The sequence below is a fragment of the Podarcis tiliguerta genome, assembly GCF_965153285.1.
Source record: "Podarcis tiliguerta genome assembly, chromosome: 10".
NCBI classification, from domain to species: Eukaryota; Metazoa; Chordata; class Lepidosauria; order Squamata; family Lacertidae; genus Podarcis; species Podarcis tiliguerta.
Window position 1 is genome coordinate 34,859,778 of NC_139543.1, and position 14,217 is coordinate 34,873,994.

The window sequence follows — 14,217 nt, forward strand, 5'->3', positions numbered from 1 at the left end:
ATTCCTGAAAACTGGCCAGTGCAGATGAATTCTAGTCCATCTTACATCCATTTCTGGACTCGCCATAGCTGAGAAAAAGAACTCTCCTAACGTTTTGACCTTACCAAATGTGGTCAAGGACAGAACTGCACAATGTTTAACTTGAACTAACATTCAAACTACAGTGGGACTTTGTCCTTACTGGGAGGACTTGGGTTGGGATGGCTATGTTCTTATAGCCTACTGGTCATTTTGCTTGGTATTATGACCTGACTAAAAAAAAATATTTTCAGTAAGAGGTGATCCACACAATACTTTTGTTGTTGATATTACATATCTCTGTAGTTTCCCCATTCTTTAGAATGTTGATAGATGCACATATTCAGGTAATATTGTCTGCAATTGCTGAGTTCACAAGGCTGAAAAAAACCCACTGCCTCAATCAAAGAATTGCTAACTGCCATTCCACGGTTTATATACATCCACATGAATGTGTACCCAGAGGTGATTATTGGGTGCACAACAATAGTATTGTGTATACTGGCCTTAAGAGATAGGAAAAACCTATAATTTATTCTGGAAGATAAAGAAATTCAGAAGAACTGCTCTGTATGTACACATAGCATTGTACCTACAGGGATAATGATGTTTTTAATCGTGTGAGAAGAAGATAATGACTTGGATGTTGTAAAATTAGCATCTATATATTCTTAAGCGGAGTCATTATATTCTAGAAACCATAATAGTCAATAAGGAAATTTTGTGCAAAAAATGACATGTACTACAAGATTATGATTAATACTGTGGCTTTCTTTGCTCAGGTTCTAAAATACCGATAGACATAGCTATTGCGATAATCCTTATCTCCATGCCGTGCAAAGCTTCGTTTGCTGATTTCTGCAGGTCAGAAACCTGCTAAGGCCCCATAAATGTATTAGGACATTTTGTTTCTGGCTAGTTCGCAACTCCATACATATACTATAAAGTAATGCAAGGCATGTTGGGCAGGAGGGTCAAGAGGTTGGATGGTTAGCGGTAGGGTTGGCACGCAGTATTTTGCTGCCTGAGGCAAAGGACAAGATACTAATTCTCATTTGGCAAGATTTATTTTTTAACCCAGCGGTTTTCATTCTTCTTTCTTCTCTAGGTTTGTTGGGGGAGAGCTGAATATTTGTTATAATGCTATAGATCGCCATGTCAAGAATGGACAAGGGGACCAGATTGCTATCATCCATGACAGTCCTGTAACAAATGCTAAAGAGTTTATAACTTACAAAGAACTTCTTGAACAGGTGTGTTTAATGGATTTTTTTTAAGCGAGCAAGACAGCCAAATGAAATTGAACAAAATTATTATAACATGGTTGTAACACTTCAAATACAGGAAGCACTTTTTTCTGTTCATTTACCTTGCTGCATGTGTATATATTTCATAAAATTTATATACTGCATGATTGTGGAAAACAAGCAAACCTCCAAGATGTTAACTGATAACATCAACTGATGTTGATAACTAATCTTGTTCTAGCAACAAACCTCTTGTCTTTCCGCTATTTCTTAATCATCTGCTGCCCTGGTTCATCTAATTCAGCAAACAGAACAACCATATCGCCTTTCCATTTAATGTATGAGTGTACATGGACACCAACTGTACGACATACGATTAGTCAACAATTGAAAGGGCGGCTAGGAGATTATCATTAATTAAGTTGATCAAGTTTAAGCACACAAGAAGAGATTTTTGTAATTGGTTTACACTGACGGGTCACTAAAGCATAAACCTAGCTTGTACACATAGGTTCCTATAGGACAAATGATTTTTGTACGATATACAGAACAGCTATATGTATGCAGATCAATCCAGAAAGCTGGGTTCTGCTTTCTGTGTGTGCATATGCCTAGGCTTGATGGAATACTCTGTCCTTGAAAGCTTTATCCCTTTTTACGTAAACTTTACAGATATTACAGGGAGGCTCACCTGGTGCCTTGGTTATCTATCTTTAGGTTCCAGGCAAAAATATTCCTCTTTTCCCAGGACATTGCTAATTAAGCAGTCTGTTGCCTTTTAAACTGGGTGGGCGGGTAGGGTTATTGCTTTTGTTTGTTACCGTGTTGTATATTTTTGTGTTTTTGTATTGTATACCACCCTGTGATCCACCTAGGGTTGGCTGTGGGCAGGATTCCTGCATTGTACGGGGTTGTAATACTGTAGATGACCCTCATGGTCCCTTCTAGCTATGATTCAAGGATATGATAAGCAAATTAAAAACAAATTATGAAAATATTTCCACTCCTTGTATGAAACCGCTTGACATACTATTGCTTCAGTTGAGACAGGTTTCCAATAGGATGCAGAGAACCCCAGAACCAGTTGTGTGCGCCCAAGAAGGCTTTAGATTTTCTTTTCTTGAAGGTTTTATGCTCCTTCCCATCGTGCAAAGCATGCGAGTCAAATCAAAAGAGATTTGTGACATGGTATGGGGAGAAACTATGTGGGGAAATAGCTTAAGCACACATGAGCCTTTAACTGTGATTCCTGCATTGCAGTGGGTTGAACTAGACGGACCCTTTGGGTCGCTTCCAACTGTATGGTTCTGCAAATCTGTGATGCATCTAAACTAGATGTTTAGATCCTGGCCTTAGCCTCCCAAAGCAAATTTGCTTGCACAGCTTCTGCTCAGGCAGTTAAATTTGCCCTAGGCTTTTCTTTGTGATATATTGATACAATTGTATACGCTTTGTCCTATGCAACTAAGTAAAAACTATTTTAAAGAAAGAGGGCAAGAGTTATAGAAGTAGCTGCGGCTCTGGCAAATGTTCAATTGCACATTTCCGATAGCACAACTTGTATTGCAATCTGTCTGAGTTATTATTGTATCGTTTATTTTCTTCAGCACACTTGCTCTAGGTAATCCTTGCACTCTGAGAGCGATTCAGTTTTGTCATCAAGCCAAATGTAAAGGTGAATCATGGTTCAGAGCTGCTTGTTGGCTTTCATTTCCCACCAGCTCTGTACTTTCCCGCGGCAGTGAACTCTTGGTGGAGCAGTGGCAGTGTGCTTAGTTTGTCAGACAAAACACATCACAGATAGCGGAAAACTGGAGTGCAAACTCTCTTCAAACAATATTTTCTGGCTCCTGTTCGTTGAGCAATAGAAAAAGTATGGGTTTATCATAAAATCATAGACTTGCAAGGGTCAGCTGGTGCAAACCCCTACAATAAGTTATCTGCTGTTCTGCTCATACACTGTGGACACAGTTGAACTTCCTCTCCTACCCGCTCCAGCTCTCCAAGTGCTCTCAAATTCAATTCCAGAGGGTTGAGGGAACTCTGGAGCAGATTTTTTGGGGTGGGGTGGGGTGGGTGGGATGAGGAGAAGAATGACCGTGTGAGATAATCTCTGCTCTCACATCATTTCATACAACCCTCAGATGAAACCTTAGCAAAAACCTGTTTGGTGCAGTGCTGGATTTGTGGCAGTGTAACGAAACCTATATTCCATAGCTATTTCGTCACTCTCATATTTGCATATGAATTTGTATTCAACAGTGCTAATTCAGCCTTACATGATCTGGAGGCTGGGAATACCTTATTAGGGAGTGAGAAGAGGTACTGCCTAAGCCTAGATCCACAGACACTGCTCTGTGTCCTGGGTTTTTACAAAAATAAAATATTGTGAGGGCAAGAACTTAGTGGAAGGCCCCTAGCATAGTGGCAAAACATCTGGGTTGAGAGCACGAGTTTCCAGATTCAGTCAGGGTGGGAGATGACCCAGACTGAAACCCTGGACAGCCAATGCCAGCCAGTGTAAGACTATACTGAGCAAGATGAACCAATGGTCTGATTTGGTATAAGGCACCTTCCTTTGTGCCTTCTTTTTGGAGATACCTGTGCTTTGGGATGGTCATTTTATCCACCATTCACCAGTTGCTTTTTAAGGTTGCTTAAAATGTGATAATAAGGGCATTCAGTGATGGGTTTTGATGATTTGAGTTGATTCTTTGTAGCCTACTGGTTTTCACGGGTATTTTGTTGCCTCAGTTTTAACTGCAATTATTAATATTTTAAACAATAATTGTGGTACAATCTTAAAGCTGGCTAAAGGCTAGCTGAAGGGCCATTGGGTGCAGCATAAGTGCTGTTGTGCTGGTAGAGAGGGAGCTCAGCTGGCAAGATGACACCTGCACTGCTGAAAACCCCCTGGAAGGCCACTCAATGACATGGATGTCCCACTGGCAGTGTTTTGCCAGCTGTGGTGGAGTGAATGGCATTCTGGGAGTGAATCAAGGCACGTTCCAGGGATATTCAAAGATCCACAGGATTCTGTGCTCCCTCATTCTCCCAACACTCTCCCAAAGGAGCCATCCAGTACAGTGGTACCTTGGTTCTCAAACGCCTTGGTACTCAAACAACTTGGAACCCAAACACTGCAAACCCAGAAGTAAGTGTTCTGGTTTGCAAACCTTTCTCAGAAGCCGAATGTGCTCCGTTTTGAGTGCCACACTTCCGTTTTGAGTGTTACTCTGAGGTCTGTTTTTGCTATTTATTTTGCATTTTTGTGCCTCTTTTTTGTTTTGTTTTTGTGACTGTGTGGAACCCAGTTCAGCTACTGATTGATTGATTGTGTGACGGCAGTACATTGTTTATTGCTTTCATTTTATGGATCAATGGTCTCGTTAGATGGTAAAATTCATGTTAAATTGTTGTTTTAGGGGTTGTTTTTAAAAGTCTGGAACGGATTAATCCATTTTGCATTACTTCCTATGGGAAAGTGCGCCTTGGTTTTGGAACGCTTTGGTTTTGGAACGGACTTCCGGAATGGATTAAGTTTGAGAACCAAGGTACCACTGTCCTCAGTTCCCTCCCAATGACACTTTTCCCCCCATAAAAAAAGTAAAGGCACAAGAAAAAAATACCCTCACCTCTTGCCCTGGCCACAGTGATCCAGCAAGGTTTACGGAGAGGCAGCAGCTTTGTAACAAAATCTCCCACCACCACCACCACAATAGCATTGCTCTGTCACGATGAAGATGAAGATGTTTGGTACTGTCTCAGGTGCCGCTTTGCTAATGGAAAGTGAGATGAAGAAATCTTAAATCAGCCAGTAAATTACAGTTAGACGGCTTGTTTTGGTCTTCTGTCTTCGTTGGTTATGATAAATCTTTGACCAGCATAATGTAAAGGGATGGATTATTTATAAAATATGCTAGTCAGTCTATACAATTTCATTTCAGGTTATGCTCAGCTCTGAAATTGTGCTGGTATTATTCATTTAAAACAACAGCCATCTTATTTACTTCAGCTGTCCACAGCATTCTGAACTGCATAGAATGTTTATGTGTTTTTTTTCTAATTTAGGTTTTGTGGAAAGAGATGTTTTACAGCTGCAAATTGACTGCAGCACTTCCTAAGTTAGTAAGGTGACATGAGGAAGCCTTTTCCTTTGTAATTACATGATCCTTAGGGATTGGCAGCCAAGAAAGGATTTAAAGGTTAGTTGTCAAAGCATGGCATTGTGTCAACTCTTTTGTGTGTTGAAAATTACCTGAACTGTTACAAAAAGAGAGCAAGCGATCACGTTAAATAGCATTACTCGACAAAAGTGTGTTTTAAAATACCCTTTTTAAACAACAAACCTTTCTGGGGGAGGAAATCCTTTTATTTCCTCTCTCTTTTTCCTGATCTCCTTTTCAACATAAATAAAATACACATTTTCAGCCTATACAAACCACACTTTCTTTTTTCTTCAAAATACATTTTTATTGATTTTCCAATATCGTTCCAACAGCAGCCTCATTATAACAATACCATTTTTAACCAATGAATACAATTATTAATGCCAATTGTTCCAATGTCAAATTATACAATTTAATCAAACTGGTCTCACCATGCGTGTCAGCGGAGCTCACATAAACCCTCCCCATCCTGTTTGCCCCCCCCCTATTCTGTTCCACCTTCTTCCTGAATGTGTGCAAAATTGCCACCTCCTGTAATTGCATGGGCTTGTTTTGATGGCTTGTAACATAAGCACAAGGCACCACTGGATCACCAGTTTGCTATACCCGAGGAAACATGTGGCTGACAGAATCAGTATTTCAGAAATGCTATCATTTCTTCTACGTAGTGTTTCTGATATGTCAGTGACAAAAGCTGCAGGGCTATGGATTGGGCTTCAGGACTTTCACCCTGAAACCACTTCCCACCCCTGGTTATTGAGACTCTTCTGCTCAGTGTTTTGAGACGCAAACTGGAGCTAAAATAATGGGTCAGTGCACAATGAGTAGTACAAAAAAAGCAGGAAAGCTGCAAATATAGCCATGTTACCACATGTGCTCTTTTCAAAACTGATACAGTGGTACCTCGGGTTACATACGCTTCAGGTTACAGACTCCGCTAACCCAGAAATAGTACCTCGGGTTAAGAACTTTGCTTCAGGATGAGAACAGAAATCATGCAGCGGCAGCAGGTGGCCCCATTAGCTAAAGTGGTGCTTCAGGTTAAGAACAGTTTCAGGTTAAGAACGGACCTCTGGAACAAATTAAGTACATAACCAGAGGTACCACTGTATGCATATATGTCAACTTCCAATTGGGTTGCTGTCCACCCAAAATTTCTTGCATCTCCTTTACTCACGGGCCCTCCCCTATAATGACAACAATCATATTCTGTATAAGAAGCACTATAGTCTTTTTAAAAAAACCAACCACACTTTTTTTTTGTCAGAGGGCATTTCTTACAGATCACAACTCAGTTGGAAAAAAGCTGCATAGGAAGCAAGAAAACGCATAATTAGGCTGGAGTCAGAAATGGTTGTTGCAGACTAGCTCCTAGATTTTTACAGCAAAAGTGCTATCCCTTGCATTTTCCAGAACTCCATTAGCACCCTGCCTCTCACTTTCAGCATCGTGATCTGCAAAGCTTTCCTGCTTTAGCTGAACAACATCTGCTTTTTGAATCTTCCAACTAGATGGGAGGTTATAATCACAATTAATTTACTTCCTTTGAGGGTAATTCTTTGCATATGCCTGTTACAACTTACTTTGGCTTGCTTAGCTTCCAACAAATGGTTTATGAACCACGGTTCGCATTAACTGTGATCCTACTGGCTGCATTGATACCTGCCACATGTATACCGTTAATTGAAATTTAATTTCCTGCACCTTGATATTTAGGAGGAGGAGAAGCTGCTTTACACAGTCAGACCCTCTGTCTCCCTAACCCAGGACTTTCTGCATGCAAAGCAGTTGCTTTGCAACTGAGCCACAGACTTTTCCTGTATCCTTCTTGGTGTGGCTCATTCTTATCACGCTAAACTATGATTTAGCATGACACTCGAATGGATTGATTTCACTTATTGTCCTATTAGATTTATTTGGCTAGAACTAGTATGAAATTGGGGGTGGGAAACATGGAGCCAAGTAACTAGCTTGAAATGAGGAGCTCATGTGACGTTGGCAGGATTTGATATAGTCTCATAAATATTATAAGAGGCAGACTTTGTACTCGGGGCACATGCCTATCTGGGTTTACTTAATATAGCTTTATCTTACTTGCTAAAAAGTGCAACTTGCCAAACATGATAATTAAATGTTATACCGCTCACATTTCTAATAAAATGGAGTAGCTCATGAGTGAAATTTATTCGTGTGTTTCTAAAGCATCTTTTACTAATAGCATTTTGATTAGAGCTTATTTTTGGTTGTGGTTTGTCTTTACGGAATAAAGGAATACCAACTTTTAATTTCTTGTTTATCCCAAGTTAACTGATTCAAATCTTCGTTTCCTCCCATACCTTGCCTCAGTTTTTGATCGTGTCGTTTCAAGTGGTATACACTGAATCAGCATGCTTTACTAATTGCTTGTGGTAGATTTATGCAGCATTTTCTTCTCGTAAGAGTTAAACGTTATTGATCTTGAACGTTTTTCCATAAATTGTTTTTGGGGGATAGCCACATTTTGGTCGTTTTAATAAAAGAACAGTCACAGAATCATAGAGTTGGAAGGGACCATGTGGAATATCTAGTCAAAGTCCCTGAAATGGAGGAATATTTTCCCCAATGTGGGATACCAGCCCATGACCCTGAGATTAAGAGTCTCGTGCTCTTATACTCTCACTCTCATAGAACACATCATGTGAATACAGGCCTTGTGCCAGCAGTTAGGCACTGGCCAAGGGCCCCCATGGCTGAGGAGTCTCCTCATTCTCCTCATTCTGGCTCCTTGGGCAGCCAGTTTAACAGTGGGTGGGCAGTGGTGCCACTTTAGAATAGGAACCAAGCAAGCTTCCATTGGTGGTGGTCACCTGCCATTTTAATTCACCCAGAATGCAAATCTATAGAATGCATAGATCTATGGGCCCAGAGGCATTACATCTTGGGGAAATTAAATGGCAGCCAGCACCTGTGGTTTGGAGTAGAGGTTGTCTTTCATTCCAAAGTGTCACAGCTGCCTGTTGTTGTTGTTTAGTCGTTTAGTCATGTCCGACTCTTTGTGACCCCATGGACCAGAGCACGCCAGGTGTTCCTGTCTTCCACTGCCTCCTGCAGTTTGGTCAAATTCATGCTGGTAGCTTCGAGAACACTGTCCAACCATCTTGTCCTCTGTCGTCCCCTTCACCTTGTGCCCTCCATCTTTCCCAGCATAAGGGTCTTTTCCAGGGAGTCCTCTCTTCTCATGAGGTGGCCAAAGTATTGTAGCCTCAGCTTCAGGATCTGTCCTTCCAGTGAGCACTCAGGGCTGATTTCCTTAAGAATAGATAGGGTTGATCTTCTTGCAGTCCATGGGACTCTCAAGAGTCTCCTCCAGCACCATAATTCAAAGGCATCAATTCTTCGGCGATCAGCTTTCTTTATGATCCAGCTCTCACTTCCATACATCACTACTGGGAAAACCATAGCTTTAACTATATGGACCTTTGTTGGCAACCTGCTGCTAAAACATCACTCACTGGCGCAGTTTGCAGGTTGGTAAGTGGTGGTGTTGCTGTGACAGCAATGGCAGAAGAAGAACAAAGTGTGGCTACATTAAGGGTTATAAAGCACATAGGGGATGGGGGTCCATCGGTGCCATTGTGTTGAAGCCCCCCTGGAATCTGGTGCTAGTACTATGTGAGTAACCTCCATATAACTTTAAACTGTTGCCTGCTCAGGTTTCCAAGCTAGCTGGTGTCATGAGGAGCCACGGTGTGAAGAAGGGAGACCGTGTTGTCATCTACATGCCAATGATTCCACAGACGATGTACACAATGCTGGCGTGTGCAAGAATAGGAGCTATACATAGTCTCATTTTCGGCGGATTTGCTTCAAAAGAGCTTTCAAGTCGCATTGATCATGCCAAGGTAACAATTAATTTTGCTCAAGTATGGGAAAGGCGAAGTGAAATGGGTCTTGTAATAAATGAAAGCTGGCAAGTAACCTTGCACATCATCTGCCCCGCTGCTGTGCTACTCACTAGTCAACCGTGGAAGGAAAGCCTTGTAAATGAAAATACTACTTTTAATTTCATTTCATGATGATGATATTGTGATTTTTATTTTCATTTTTTGCAGTCAGGCCACTCAGAGATTTTTTGAGGCTTGGTAGCTTTTATAGACTTATTTGCTTTTAAGGAGGATATGAATTGCTCTAATGGCAGTGTTTTCAGCCTCAGAACTGACCTTTTCCTAAGGAGCTGACATTTCTAATCAGGACTGCTGACAGGTGGGTAGAAGTGGCAGGATTTAGGACCCTCGGTCAGCAGGGACCCCAGCCTCTTAGTTTTCATTAAAGAAAGAAAGAAAGTCAATTGGATATTTCTGAAGAAACTTGGAACACAAAACATGGGGGCAGCTCTAATGCTTCAGCACTTAGCAGGCAGCACCATTAGTAAGGACACTTAATCTCTGTTGCTAAGTGATCAGAGCAAGAAATGCTGAGCAGTTTCACCTGGGACTTGGGAGAGCCCTCCCAGAGCAGCAGAAAAATCAGGAGAGGCTCCTTGCTGCTAGCCTGATGCTGGACGGAGGAAGATAACTGGGGTATGTTTGTTTAGCAATTTCTGCTGCGTCCAAATTATTTCATTCACTTCCCAAGTGTGGTGCCTTTATAGAGTAAAACACAATTGGCTGGATTTGGTATGTTTTACTTAGAAGTAATTTCCTTGAAACAAACAAGGCTTCCTTCCTACTTGGAAAAATGGTGCTCTTGCAATCCCCCCCCCCCCCAAGTTTCCACGTCCCCATTGCTGGTCTGCTTGTCATCACGGGGCTATTATTTATCACTACACCATTAACCATAAATAAAAATATAAAATACAAGGTGAATCAGCAAACACCTTACAGCTGTAGCACGTTAACATTTCTATAAGACTGTACTTCAACACCAGGATACTTTTTTTGTTTATCAAGGTGGGCAAAATGGGCTGCAAGTTGTGAAATTGCATATACTTCTTGCTTGTTGTATATTTGTCTCGCAGTTTTACTCCCAGGAGCTCATGGCTGTGTACTTTGTCTTTCACTGCCCGCTTTTATCCTCACACCAGCCCTGTGAGGTAGGCTAGGGTGAGAGTTGGTCGTTCAGACACTAAAGCTGTGAAACTGCACATCATTTGAGGGTTTGGGTTTTTTTTTTTTTGCATAGTATTAGGAGCGACATTTTGTTTGTTTGTTTAGGTATTTTGCTGTAAACATCAGGACACTGAAACATTGAGGGAAGCTGCTTTTTTTGGCTTTATTTACATGATCTGTGAATGGTAATCCAAAAGAAGGGCCTTCCTGGATTAGGCCCCAGGACCTGAAAGCAATAGCTGTCTCGCCTCCTAAGGTTTCCAGCAACTGCTGTTCAGAAGCAGCTGTGCAGGCAGACAATAGCCGGAGTGTCTAGCTGCCACTGATAGCCTCATCCATGAACTTGTCTGACCTTCTTCTAAAGCCACCCAAGCTGGTGGCCATTGCACTATAGCCTGTGGGGATGTGTTCCATAGTGCAACTATGCAGAGTGTGGCATGTACTTGCTTTTTCACTCAGGAGCTCAAGGTTGTATATGTTTACCGTGTCCCCCTTTTATATGTGCAACAGCTCTGGGAGATAGGATAGGTTAAGTTAATCCAGTGGTACCTCTAGTTATGAACTTAATTTGTTCCGGAGGTCCGTTCTTAACCTGAAACTGTTCTTAACTAGAGACGTGCTTTTGCTAATGAGGCCTCTTGCTGCTGCTGTGCCGCAGGCCATGATTTCCGTTCTCATCCTGGGACAAAGTTCTCAATGCGAGGTAACTCTTCCAGGTTAGCAGAGTTTGTAACCTGAAGAATTTGTAACCTGAGGCATTTGTAACTCAAGGTACCACTGTATATGTACATAGGCAGCAGTCATCAATAGATGGGTGGGGATAGGGGATGGGGGAAGGACATGGGTGGCGCTATGGTCTAAACCACTGAGCCTCTTAGGCTTGCCAACCAGAAGGTTGGTGGTTCGAATCCCCACGACAGAGTGAGCTCCCATTGCTCTGTCCCAGCTCCTGCCAACCTAGCAGTTCAAAAGCACATCAGTGCAAGTAGATTACTAGGCGGGAAGGTAAATGGCATTTCCATGCGCTCTGGTTTCCATCACAGTGTTCCATTGTGCCAGAAGCGGTTTAGTCATGCTGGCCACATGACCCAGAAAGCTGTCTGTGGACAAACGTCAGCTCCCTCGGCCCAAAAGCAAGATGAGTGCCTCAACCCCATAGTCACCTTTGACTGGACTTAACCATCCAGGGGCCCTTTACCTTTACCTTTACCTTACAGGATGGGGAATGGGACAGGGTCCCCGGTCTACCTATAGTGTACTGGGCCCAGGAAATCCTGTTGGCATCCCTGTACCTAATACATTCAGAAAGTCATCAAACATGCTAGATGTGGCTCCACTCTAGAGCAGGGGTAGCCAACATGGTGCCTTTCAGATGTTGTTGACTAAAACTCCCATCAGCCCCAACCAGATTGGCCAATGGCCAGGGACGGTAGGAGTCATAGTCCAAAACATCTGATGGTCACGGCTGCATTAGAACATCTTCAGGTGCCATAATGGATGTTCACCCATACTGTCTACCTTTCACAGTGTGGTTCAGCTATTGCAATATTAACAAGAAAGAGCTCCGTTACAAGTGACTGCTTTTCAGTCAACGCTTGCCAGCTTATGGCTGACTTTGCTCTGGCTAATTCTTGCTTTGCTCTTACTGATATGGTGTTTGCAAGTGATACCAGTGTAAGCAGAGGAATGAAGGGAAACGAACCTCCTTTCAGGCATTGCAGGAGAATAAATCTCCTCAGCATCAGTTACAGGACTTCATTTACACTATTTCTGCTGCCTCTTTCTTTCCTTGTTCATAATTATTTGTTCAAATTCTTTAGTCACGGTGCTCGTTTTAAAGAGGTGAGTACACATTCACTCATGCTAATAAAAATAATTATTTTCCCATTCTGCTCCAGAGTAGCACACGCATCATATCAGTTTTCCGGTGGTTTATCTTGAATTTTAAATAGCTATGGGAATATCACAAAAGCCCACCCTAGATCATTGTTAGTCTTGTCAGGTTATTGGAAGTCTAAAAGGCGAACAGTGATTAAAGATGTGGAATTGAAGTGTAGGTTTTTCTTTTATCTGTTGCAATACACTGAGCAGGCTGTCATGTGTCTTTAGTTTTATGTGACTATGGTTAAGAAATGCCTCCCTTTAATAGGTTTTTTAAAAAAATAAAAAATGGTATAGTGTTTAAAACAATCCTTGAAATTTTCCAGTTGATGGGGATAATGAAATTTTGGCAATAAAATGCAAGTACTTGGAACCACTCCACCAATAATGTTGATTACCTTTTTCTATAAACTGGAAATACATGATAATTCTTTATTTTCAAATTGGAAAAGTTTTGGAATAAATAGGCAGACAGTTTCCCATTGTATTTCTGTGGGGAAAAAAATATGTGTGAGGGCTTGGAATGTGTTCTAATTTGACAAAATGACACATTCTCCACTCTTCAAAGATGTGCAGTCTCTGCTTGCTGCCAGTAAAAGAAAGTGTCAGGCACACAGTGGTCAAGCAAACTGCTCCTCACATGCCCTTCTGTTTCTAATGGGAATTTGCTCACTTGCCCCTTCTCCAGAAAGTAGGTCAAGCACTCTTTCCCCTCAAGTGCAGCCGACAGCTGGCCACTTGGGGGGGAATGGATTGAAGACACAGAGGAACCAAGATGGCAGCTCACCGCATCCTGTTCCAAACCTGCTATTTCAAGGAAATCCACTAGGTGGTGAGGTTCAGTCTTGACCCTTCTTTCTAATGTTTCATGAGTGGTTAAAAAGAGAGAAAAAGAGAAAGTACAAAACTTCACCCAGCTATTTCTCTTTCTCAGCAGCCTCTTTAGTCATCACAGGTTATTTGTATATCTTTCATAGCACGGACACTTCAGAAACTTATATTTACGTGGGGCAGAGGTTATAAAACAAATATATTTTCTTTTATATGTATTTACATAGGCTATAAAACAAATACATTTTAAAGCATCCCTCCTCCTTCCCAGTTCAAGGAAATGTTTTCAAGGAAATGCGTGCTGAACTTTCATTTTAAAAGTCATTTAAAAGTCCATGTAAAATAATTTATTCTCTTAACAATTAAGAAATGTCTACACATAAATGGTATATCAGGTTTTAACATTTGATAGAAAGAAGAAGCAGTGTGAAGTGTGGTGTATCTGTGTATTAGTGGTGAGCTTGTGGTTTTAGGACTGGGTAAGGGAGGGACGTGGGTGGCGCTGTGGTCTAAACCACTGAGCCTTGGACTTGCTGATCAGAAGGTTGCTGGTTCAAATCCCCACAATGGGTTGAGCTCCTGTTGCTCAGTCCCTGTTCCTGCCAACCTAGCAGTTCTAAAGCACCCCAAAAGTTCAAGTAGATTAATAGGTACTGCTCTGGCGGGAAGGTAAATGGTGTTTCCCTGCACTGCTCTGGTTTCGGTGTTCCAGTGCACTAGAAGCGGCCATGCTGGCCACATGATCCGGAAAAACTGTCTGCGGTGCGGACGAACACCAGCTCCCTTGGCCTGTAAAGCAGGCTTCCTCAACCTCGACCCTCCAGATGTTTCGGGACTACAGTTACCATCATCCCTGACCACTGGTCCTGCTAGCTAGGGATCATGGGAGTTGTAGGCCAAAAACATCTGGATGAGCACCGCAACCCTAGAGTTGTTCGTGACTGGACTTAACTGTTAGGGGTCCCTTTACTTTTACGGGATCCC

General features: G+C 41.9%; 1 protein-coding gene across 3 annotated transcripts in view; it reads left to right on the forward strand.

Annotated features, from left to right (window-relative positions):
* ACSS3 (acyl-CoA synthetase short chain family member 3) overlaps window positions 1–14,217 on the forward strand; it is a 73,170-nt gene that overhangs the window by 4,865 nt on the left and 54,088 nt on the right. For all 3 annotated transcript variants that reach the window (XM_083400963.1, XM_083400962.1, XM_083400964.1), the window contains exons 2-3: window positions 1,127–1,271; window positions 9,127–9,315. In XM_083400963.1, coding sequence (XP_083257089.1) covers window positions 1,127–1,271; window positions 9,127–9,315 — 334 coding nt within the window. The remainder of the gene's footprint in view (window positions 1–1,126; window positions 1,272–9,126; window positions 9,316–14,217) is intronic.